An 11,284-nucleotide genomic window follows, 5' to 3' on the forward strand; every position below is an offset into this window, starting at 1 on the left:
AGGTAGCTGAGAGAGAGATGTACATAATTAAATGCAAATTATGCAAATGAGGACTTTATTTGCATAATTAATGAGGAAATTCTATAATTACAGTGTTTTACATTATACTACTTACATACATGTAATGTATGTAACCTATGGCAGGCGGAACTTCAGCAGATACTAATTATGCAAATGATGACCTAATTTGCATGATTAATGCGAAAATTCTATATTTTCATTATTTTTGGTGTGTAGGTAGCTGAGAGAGAGATGTACATAATTAAATGCAAATTATGCAAATGAGGACTTTATTTGCATAATTAATGAGGATATTCTATAATTCTAGTGTTTTACATTATACTACTTACATACATGTAATGTATGTAACCTATGGCAGGCGGAACTTCAACAGATACTAATTATGCAAATGATGACCTAATTTGCATAATTAATGCGAAAATTCTATGATTTCGTAATGCTGAATGATGAGAATGTCATACTTGGGACATCTGTAAGTTAATCAAAAGTTAACATACATCACGATGCATATATCATGTTAATGCAGGTCATTTGCACAATTAAAGAAGAAATTTACATTTACATATCAAGATCATATTTCATGGAGGTATGAGATCTCGGAATTCTAGTTGATTGTATATTCTATATGAATCAAATTGTATCTCCAATTTATATGAATTTTCAGTTGTAAAGTGTACTTTACATTTAAGATGGCACAAGAGAGCAACCATCAAGCACCTCCTCAGGAAGACAGGTGGGTTACCATGGTTACTGTTGCTATGGAAACTGTTGCTATGGAATTTGTTGCTTGCAAGAATATTCTGTGAAGATTAGAAGATAATATTATGTAATATGAAACCCAGAATTCACTTCTCCCAGCTTCTACCATCTGAGAACAAACAAACAGGCACAATTCAAACACTTGCCCAACTGAACATGTCATTTAACAATCATTAACATTGGGCCGTACCATCTTACAAATTAGTGAAGGGAGTTGTATTATAATTATTGTCTTATTAGCACTGAAACTAACATTCATCCGTTTTTCCATTTTTTTTGTTAATATGTAATCTTAACTGCTGTATGCCAACATGGAAAAAAATCCTAAAGCAGGAAATCTCAAAGCAAGACAACTGGTTTATTCCTCTCTGCCTCATTGGCTTAAACAGAAAAGTGTGGAATTTCTAGATCAACTAAATCTAAATCATTTCTAAACAAATGTGTAGTTTTTTAAGATTGCTGCCACGTCAGTCATTTTATCAAGTTGTGAATTACAATGTTCTCAAATGTGTGACTGTGAAGCTTTGAGTTCTATCTTACTTCAGAAGTCAAAATGGACTAGTCCAAAGCAAACATGATGTAACCTGTACTTTGACTTGGGGCAGGGCTTAAAAAAAATCATGGCGGCTGCATTCTCAGCTTGGGGGTCAAAAATACGTGAAGATCTGTCCTGCAGCATCTGCCTGGAGCTGTTCACCAGGCCCAAGGTGCTGCCCTGTCAGCACACCTTCTGTCAGGACTGTCTACAGGACCATGCAGGGAAGGGAGGGACCTTCCAGTGCCCAAACTGTCGTCAGAAGGTCCGGCTGTCACCCAAGGGGGTCGCAGGTTTGCCTGACAATCGCCTGGTCACAAGTCTGTGTGAGAAAGTCCAACAGCAAGTTACACTGTCAGGGGAAACAACTGAACTACGTCAACCTCAAAACAGGTGCGGCTTTCATTCCTCTGAGAAATTAAAGCTCTATTGTAAACCATGTCGTGTGCCTATCTGTGAACTGTGTCTAGAAGAAACTCATGATGACCATCTCACGACAACCATCAAAAAAGCTGCACAGGAAAGGAGCTCTACAGTCCAGGCTTTGATCAATGAGGGGAGGAACATTCTGGAAAGTTACTGTGGTTTTGTCAGAGATTTGGGAGAAGAGGAGACAAGCCTGAATGAAACGATACAAGCAACAAAAAATGGCATCGTTCAGGCCTACAACCAAATGGTGCAGAAACTCGCAGAGCAAAAAGACCAGCTCTTAGCTGAAGCAGAACAGAACAAAAGCAAGAACTTGGAAAGCATAGATAATGTTAGAGAGGGAGTGTTGGCAGATGTCAGCGAACTGTCCGCTGCCTGTGATCGAGCAGAACAAGACATGGAGCAGGGAGGGCTTGCATTACTTAGTCAAGAGACTATTTTGACAGGGGTGGTAGGAAAGTACAGAGGAAAAGCGGCACCAACTCCCGTACAAACCCAGCCTGCTGTCTTTCAGCCCACAGACACCCCCGTGCCAGTATTGGGACATGTGACGGTCCAACCTATCCCATCTGCATCAATCCCAGCAGCACCTGCAGCAAGGGGAACAGGTCATCACCATGGTAACCAAAATCAATCATCCCAGTCTCTCTCATCTGCACCAATCCCAGCAGCACTTGCAGCTAGGGGCACAGGTCATCACCATGGTAACCAAAATCAATCCTTCTCGTCTCTCCCTTCTGCACCAATCCCAGCAGCACCTGCAGCAAGAGGCACAGGTCATCACCATGGTAACCAAAATCAATCCTCCCAGTCTCCCCCATCTGCATCAATCCCAGCAGCACCTGCAGCTAGGGGCACAGGTCATCACCATGGTAACCAATATCAGAGGATAACATTTGGTGGTCAGGGATCTGGAATGGGACAGTTCAATGGTCCAAGTGGTGTAACAGTTTCAGCTGAAGGGGAGATCTTTGTAGTTGATGCTGGGAACAAGAGAATCCAAGTCTTCACCCTGCAGGGAACATTTGTCCGCCAGTTCCCAACAGTCGTGCCGGGCGAACAGAGGATGAAGCCACATGATGTGGCCTTGGACGGGGAGGGAAATGTGTGGGTGGTGGGAAACATGTACAACAGGTTTGCTGTGATATACAACAAACAAGGCAGGGGGCTGAGGAAGTTAGACCTACCTTGGGCAAATTGGCAGAGAGAATCTGCAGTATGTGCTAACACCAGGAGGAACAACATCCTCATTGCACAAACCAAAGGAGAATGGGGCAACCTACGTGGGGAAGTGTTAGTGTTCAATACTGATGGCACACTCGTGAGAACTGTGGGTCAGCAGCATGGGATGAAGTATCCACGGTACATCACCGTGGATGAGAAAGGGAGGATTCTTGTGTCCGATTGTGGCAAGCACTGTGTTTTTGTGTACAACGAGGATGGACAACTCTTTTTCCAGTTTGGCGGCGAGGGGAGTGGTAAAGGCCGGTTGTACAACCCCCAAGGCATCTGTACAGACAGGGCAGGTAACATCATGGTGGCAGACAGTGGGAACAGCTGTGTGCTGCTGTATGACCAGACAGGCAGATTCATCAGACACGTCAGGACTAACATGGAGGGAGCACGGACTGTTGCTATAGCAACACAGGGTCAGCTGGTGGTGACCTTTTGGAACCACACAGTTTCTGTTCTTCAGATCTACTGAGTTAGAGTCAGTGTGGTGAAACTTGAGATCTGCAGCCTATCAATTCACAAACTCTCCTTCATTAAATGGTAAATGCTCCTTCACTTTAGATAAAACAAACAAATCTTCTGTCAAAACGTTAATGCTGTGTTCTACAATTACATGTTCATGACAAAAGGTAATTTCTAGTGATTTAAAGTGAAGTTTAGGGCATGGTGCAAATGAAGTTTAGGACTTGGAGAACCTATAAAAGAATTATCTTAAAGTGTACTTTGGACTTGTTTATAACAATGTCATTTTTAATGTGGTAACGATCATAAAAAAAACTTGAGGTACATGTAACTTCAGTCTACATGTATAAATAGAAGATAATTGGGTTATAACAGCAAAAGGTACATGTAATACTGTCACAGTGATCCTTTTTGACAAAATAAAACTGAAATGAGAACTGATATACGTGTTGTTTGTTTATGTCATGTGTAAAGCTATTTGCCATTTGCTATAATGGTAGCTTTGTTGGGTATAGGATAATCGTAAAAAGCTACAAGTTTAAATATTCTTTGTCTTGCCTATAAATAGATGCTTTTGGAAAAATTTGAAAATAACTAAGTCATAAGCTAATCCAAATGAATCATTGTTGGAGTTTCTAGCATTATGATATTATCATGCAATTAATTTTTTTGTCATTTTAGGGCATTCTTGCATGTTATAAAAGAGCAAGCATCAACTCATCCAGCTTAGTTTGAAATCTTTAAAAGAAGGCAAAAATCATTTTTAGGCAGAAAGAAATTGAAAGTTTTCTTACCTGAGGGCCCCATGCTTCATCTGGACTGCTCACATTTCCAGCTGTCAGCATTCCACTTAATGTCTGAGCCTCACAGACACAGCCAGCCTGGAGGGAATGGGATTACTAAGGTAAGGCCACAGCAAGTCATTTTTATGGATGACATCAGCACGCGCATCATAGATTTTCGCCTGATTTTGGAAAAAGAAAAAAAAAATTGTCTTTGACAGTGGTCAACATGCCAAAAATGGAAAAAAAAGCCATGCCTTGCCATGCTGGAACGTGTATGGCAGATTAACATGAAGAGAGGAGACAAGACAAGGCTCTGATTTATTGTTTTGAATTTTACTTTGATGCAGTGATGTATTTCATTCCTTTTATATGTTCCCACTGAATCAAAACAATGATTGAAAACTTTTCTTTTTCAAAGTTGTTTCAATGACAAATGGATGTTGTAATAGTTGGCAGTAAAGTTAGCACAATATATATATATGTATATGTATCATTTCTTGCTTAACAGGATTAAATAATAGGAATCTTGTTTTCTGGGACCCGCCTTGTTTTTTTTGCCCTCTTGCATTAGTTTAGGAGTCTGCGGAGGATGTCATCCATAAAATTTACTTGGTGTGGCTTAAACCCAACAAACTCATATAAGCTTGTTAAGGTGGCTATCGAGAAAACAGCTGAAGATGACTCACTGGCCTCCAAAAGGACAGCATACACAACTAAGTGGAAAAGCCCTTAAGGCCTCAAAGCACTCAGCTGTCAGAAGCAACATCCTCAAACATCAGTCACCTTCACTTAGAGCTTTCTGGATTTCTTCAAATGAACATCAGCAGATGCTCTGTGGATGGTAATATTTGTCATTTGGCTGCTGCAAGTTTTCATAGCAATTAGGCCTGTGGTCTTGCTGGTGATTTCCCTTGGGCTGGTGGTTTTGCAAGAAAGTAGGCCCTTCAAAGTATTTTGATGGTAAGTATAAGCTGTTTCATCATTGTAGAAGTAACATGCAGTAAATTTCTGAATCGTGAGAGAGAAATTTGGAATAAGCTGTTTATTCCCATGCTGCATACAACTCGTTGGGGTAGCAGTCTTAACGCTGTGAGGTCTTCAAAGAAAAGCTAAACCTTGCAAAAGCATGTTAAAGAATCTGTAACATTTCTATAGAGAAGTGGTGTTGTAACCCATTAAGCCACTTGGCTTAAACCAATTTGTTCACTTCTGAAGCTTGTACTTACTGATGCTAAGCATTGTCAGTAATGCTTAGGGCACAATTAGAAAAAGGGGCCCTGCCAGGAAGATTAAGGGCTATTTTTATTTGTGCTATCAGACGTTAGGTACGATATGGGACCCCTACCGTCCGGCCTCTGCTAGGCTCTTTTGGCGCAAGGACAGGCCCCTTTATTTTTTTCACTGGGAATCATCCCGTGGCCAGGAGACAAAAGTATGCCGTAACTGAATGGAGATAAAGTCAAAAGTTCCCCTTCGTGCCAATATTTTTACATCACTAACCAATCTGGCACAGAACAACATTTTTACGATATGAATAAAAAAAAAAAAGAAAAAATCTGAAACGCTGGATCACTGTTCACTGGACCATAGTCACCTCAGTTGGCCAACTGTTATCTATTGGATTAAATTAAAGAACTGCTTAGTATACATGTATGTGTATGATTACCCTTTAAATTTTTCAATGCTGCAGTTCACTAACCTGCTGCATGGTGGCACTGTAGGCATACCCTGTCCTGCCATGAGTCTCCCATACAAAGTAGTCCTCCTTCACCTCATGTACAAACTGGTCACCATCATAGCTGGATGAAATTAAATAAAATCATCACAGAATATTAGTTCAATTCATGCAAAACTTACAACTGCCACATTACAACTTTATGTGCCATTAGGTGTGATTTGAGAAATTAAACAATAGTTGCAATTCTTGAAGGCACATGTACATCATGATACTCCCATAATACATTGTTGTCATGTCCAACTCCCATATCTGCCAACATAGGTCAATTTGTCATACTTCATTCCAAGAGAGAGATCAAATCATCCATAAATGACTATATTGTAACTCAAATATTATTTATATTGATATTGAGTCGTAATAATATTTGGCAATGTATGATCATAGTTGAGTTTTGTAGTGTTGTGTCTTACTGCCATATATTGGACCATGTAATATGGTTGTTAAGTTCAATTCACGTGTGATTTTGAAAACAAGCTCAAAGTTGTTCCTGCTTCTGTGGCCCATAAAAGATGAAAATATACTTAATATCTTGTTAACCCTTGTCCTGTTGGCATTTTTTACACAATATTTTCAAATAATTAATTTGATGTCTTAATCAGGTCACAGATCCTTCAGACTTTATTTGCCCTGCGGTGGCGTAGTTACTTAAATTTGCACTTGTGTTTTGCTGCGGTGTGATGCGTTGCATAAGAAATATCCCCAAGTTGTACATATACAGGGTGCTATATGGATGGTACTGTATGTAATGTGATCATAATTATATATATATCCATATCCATATACATGTATAATATATATTAGATAAGAGACGCACAGGTCGACTGTTGGCCGGAACTTGTCAGAGTAGAACACATCAATTGGGCAACCTAGGTTGTCCAGGTCATAGGTCACATCCTAAAATAAAACAGACAATTCTATTTTAACAAAAGCAACTGTAGTCAACATCTTAGGATTAAGAACTGTATGATAAGTAATTGTATCAGATTCTGCATTTTTTTTCAAAGAATGAATCTTATATGCATATTTCTGCCCACAATTTTGGGCTAAATGCACAAAAAAGTCATGTGGTCTAGAGGATGTAAAACATGAAGTATTAAACACTGAAATGCCATTAATGCTAAGTACTAAATTTTAATGTAATTACAACAATACCATATAATATTTATCATCTGCTAATCACTGTTTCTTCTGTTTTTGAAACAGCTGGAAACATAAGAAAATTAAAATCCACAAGTCATACATGTATGCCTGATAGTGTTACTCAAGGAAACAAACATATTAAAACTTCCAACTGGATGACTTAAGCTATCCTTAGAAAATAACTAAATGTTGATTTTTCTAGGGTCATATTTTTCATGAATATAAGGAAATAATGACATCTAGCAGAACTAGCTGGAACTGCAGAATATCTATTAAGAATACGAAACTTTAAAAAAGCAGAAAATGCAACTGTACAACCTTTGAAATCTCTGCACTCTCTCCTTTGTATGTTGGGTCATACATATCAGCTGACCTGAAAAAGGAAAAAAAAACATCAGGCTCTAATAACAAGCTTATGAACATCAGTCTCTAAATGATGGAAGAGAAGGGATAATCGCATTAAAAGAAACCTACATTCCCACTCTTACATGTATATCTAGAATAGATTAAAGACTTACAGGGTATAGATGTAGTTCTGGTAAGAACTGCATGCTTCTGTCCTGGAAGGTCTAAATGTGTGGAGGACAAAATATTAATAAAATATAATGTGAAATTTAAATGTGCTCCAACTAAAAAAATTAACAAAGTTTATTATCATATCTTCAGCAACTCAGCTAAACTTTCACACAAGAAAGAGATAAACCTTGAAATCCAAAAAATGTGATGAAAGATATGAGTAAGCAAGTGCAAAATAAGGTAAGCTTGAACTGCTGTGAACTACTGATAATTTTATCTCAGAACCTCAGATACCTTATACTTAATATGCAGTCTTGGTTGGTAATTTATTTCATCCAAGGTCAATTAAGGTAGTGCCATTAATTGTTAAATTGTAATTTTTGTGTGTTTCTGTTTGTATGTGGATATCCAAGACTAGTACCTGTACGTAAATGGAGTAACACTAGGAAGTACAAGATTAGTACTGACAAGTTGATACCTTCTAACTCTTATATGACGGTTTGGAGGACATCCAACAGAAATTGATGTGACCTATGAAACAAAAAGTAACATGTAAGAAATTATGCAAAAAAGGGCATAAAACAAATGATTTACATTAATTGCTGAACCTCTGTTCCTCTGAACCTTAGAAACTACAATTTCCCATGTGTTAAATTCCTCACACTGTATTGGTTTTTAATAACTGTCAATATACATTATCAACTTTTAATGCATTTAAAATCATACTTAACTTCAAGAAGTTTAACCAGTAAAGTCTGCTATAATTGTATAATTGTCTCGCTGTTTGATGTAAATAAACTATTTTTTATTCGACAGGAATGCTGAACTCCACTCACCATATTAACAGGTCCCTGACAGACATAGGATGTCTGCTTTGGTCTGACTTCAATCATCATGACTCCTGTTGTTCTCTCACTGCTGTCAAACATCAAATTATCAAATAAATTTTAAAATAATTGTCAAATGCTCTACACTAGTAAAAAAAGAAACCAAATTCAAACCATTGTACGACATGATCAAATTGAAACTATTGTACCTCATTATCATGATTAAATGTTGAAATGCCCAATAAAAAAGGCTTTTTCCTAGTAGGCCTGCTGCCCAACCATGTAACCACTATTGTTAGACAAACATTTACTCCAGTGTGCTAATGGTTACATTTTGTAAGACTTGTACCTCACTGAGTCTTCAGTCTGCAACATTTCAAAAGTCACATTGCTGGATAGATGCAAAGTCTGAAAGAAGCAAACCACAATTATCTGTAGCCAAAGTGACAAATTGTTAGCCTGGGTGCCTGTAACATACGGGGTAGCCTTACATTACAAATCGGATGGCACCCAGGCTAACAAATTGTAGGATACAGCTTTAAAAGTAAATCTCACAACTGTTGACATTTTTCCAACAAAAGGATTGGACTTGCCCATAATCATCATTACAATATTAAAGTTACCTTCCAAAGACAGTGATGCATTTTTCTATTCTATTCTTTTTATATGTACATACTAGCCAATTTGCTGTTTTTCTCTTAAGGCCATGTTGATTTGATAATGGATGACATCCGCGCGCGCATGAATTTTCGGCCGTTTCCAAAAAAAAAAAATTCAACCATACTGTAAATCGTACAAAACAGTTGCAAAATGAGCAAAAATATACCATAAGTTACAAAAAAAATAATAAAAACTATACCAATGTCGTAGAATGCCAAAATCAAACGAAAAAAGACAAAATTGTAAAGAAATGAACTTGAAGACTAGATTATTCGCCAAACCATATTATGTGCCATTTGCTCAACCCTCATGACCATGTATATTAAATTTTCATAATGAAAACAATTTTTTTTTGCAAAACTTTTTTTTATTCGCACGCGCGCATCAGTTTTGGGGCTCCCGGAGGATGTCATCCATATAATCAAATCAACATGGCCTAACAAATAAAAAAACATTTATTTAACCACAAATATGTTATATTTTTGTTAGATTTTGTAAATTTGTAATTTAGTGTCATAATGATTAGCTGATCTATATAATCAGTAAACCACAGCAGAAGAGCTAACTTGAAAATTCTTTCCTTACCATGTTCTGAGTTGTGTACAGACTGGAGTGGAGTATCTCAGAGCTGAAGTTCTGCTGCAGAAGGTTCCCATCTCTTACTAACACTTCCACACCGTTATATGAGCCATTTGGGTACATAAGCGAAACCCATATCTGTGCATGGAGTAAAAGGATCATTACTGTAACAGTATCTAAGGGTATTACACAATTGTATCAAGTAATGACTGCAGGATTAAAAAAAAACAACTTCTGGGAATGTTATGATATCTTTGGCTTTCCGAATTTCCCATGACTACTCTGAATTCCTGCTGGTTCCTCCAGACAGCTCTGGGACTGTTCTGCATTCTGTCATGCTGTCAATCGCCCCCCCACCCACCCATGTGCTGTCAACCTACTCTCTTCGGACAAACACAAACCCACACCTCCGCCACTTTAAGCAACTCTTTAATACCGGGAAGTAATGGATGAGGCAATGAAATATTGTCTCAAATTGAAAGTCTGATGGAGTTGCATTAGGGAAAAAGAAAAGTCAAACTGTCCTAAGGTAAGGTTAGGCCACACCAATTTGATTTCTTGGTTGGTTCTCAGATTTGTTCAGAAAAAATATGAAGCGACAGGGCGAAAGGAAAAAAAAGGCCTAGATAAGGCCTTTCATAGCCCCCAAAACCATTGATAATAGGAGCCATTAGATGAATATACCAGGCCAGTTTCTAACGTAAGGCCATGTTCATTTGATTATAAGGATGACATCCGCGCGCGCATGAATTTTCGGCCGTTTCCAAAAAAAAAAGTTTTCAACCATACTGTAAATCGTACAAAACAGTTGCAAAATGAGCAAAAATATACCATAAGATACAAAAAAAATAATAAAAACTATACCAATGTCGTAGAATGCCAAAATCAAACGAAAAAAGACGAAATTGTAAAGAAATGAACTTGAAGACTAGATTATTCGCCAAACCATATTCTGTCCCATTTGTTCAACCCTCATGACCACGTAGATTTCATAATGAAAAGAACTTTTTTTTTTTGCAAAACTTTTTTTTATTCGCACGCGCGCATCAGTTTTGGGGCTCCCGGAGGATGTCATCCATATAATCAAATCAACATGGCCTAAACAACAAATTTGTAACTTTTTAGGAAATCAAAGCATTGATAGATGTAAAAACTGTCACAACTTGGAGGAGAAAGAGCTTTCTTCAACTGTTTCAGCCAAAGTATGAATATTTTGGACTTAATTTAGAATGTGGATCTCTTTCTTATTGGGGGGGGGGGTATCATTAAAAAATAAAGCGGGCAAATCTGAAAGCCAATTAATCAAATTGGTGTGGTCTTTCAAAAATTAAAAATAAACACACATACCTGCAGTTCTTCTCCAACATCTATGTAGTATCCATCAACATCAAAGTTGTGAGAGAACCTGTAGTACTGAATGTAAGAAAAGAACATTGTTTTTAACCTTTAGCTAACAGCAACACTTGCTAGCAAGACAGCTAGGATCTTGCTCTAATGCTGTTTTTAACCTGAAAGGATTTTTATTGGAAAATAAAAACTTTTTTATCCTTTTCGTTTTTCTTAAACCTTTCTCACATGTGCAACACACATGGTTAATAAA

At 37.7% G+C, this 11,284-nt stretch overlaps 2 protein-coding genes across 2 annotated transcripts in view; one reads left to right on the plus strand and one right to left on the minus strand.

Annotated features, from left to right (window-relative positions):
- The window catches only part of LOC109481809, a 61,382-nt gene that overhangs the window by 23,977 nt on the left and 26,121 nt on the right, over nucleotides 1–11,284 (minus strand). Inside the window, exons 17-23 of the mRNA XM_019784397.1 lie at nucleotides 8,795–8,853; nucleotides 8,455–8,536; nucleotides 8,097–8,149; nucleotides 7,621–7,671; nucleotides 7,421–7,475; nucleotides 6,777–6,856; nucleotides 5,924–6,023 (exon numbers count right to left, since the gene is read on the minus strand). Coding sequence (XP_019639956.1) covers nucleotides 5,924–6,023; nucleotides 6,777–6,856; nucleotides 7,421–7,475; nucleotides 7,621–7,671; nucleotides 8,097–8,149; nucleotides 8,455–8,536; nucleotides 8,795–8,853 — 480 coding nt within the window. The remainder of the gene's footprint in view (nucleotides 1–5,923; nucleotides 6,024–6,776; nucleotides 6,857–7,420; nucleotides 7,476–7,620; nucleotides 7,672–8,096; nucleotides 8,150–8,454; nucleotides 8,537–8,794; nucleotides 8,854–11,284) is intronic.
- LOC109481897 (tripartite motif-containing protein 3-like) lies at nucleotides 1,398–3,475 on the plus strand. The gene has a single exon (XM_019784521.1). It carries the CDS (start codon nucleotides 1,401–1,403, stop codon nucleotides 3,447–3,449), a length of 2,049 nt encoding a protein of 682 aa, XP_019640080.1. The 5' UTR covers nucleotides 1,398–1,400; the 3' UTR covers nucleotides 3,450–3,475.

This window comes from Branchiostoma belcheri, unplaced genomic scaffold (genome assembly GCF_001625305.1).
Source record: "Branchiostoma belcheri isolate BF01 breed outbred unplaced genomic scaffold, Haploidv18h27 scaffold58, whole genome shotgun sequence".
In the NCBI taxonomy this organism is placed as follows: domain Eukaryota; kingdom Metazoa; phylum Chordata; class Leptocardii; order Amphioxiformes; family Branchiostomatidae; genus Branchiostoma; species Branchiostoma belcheri.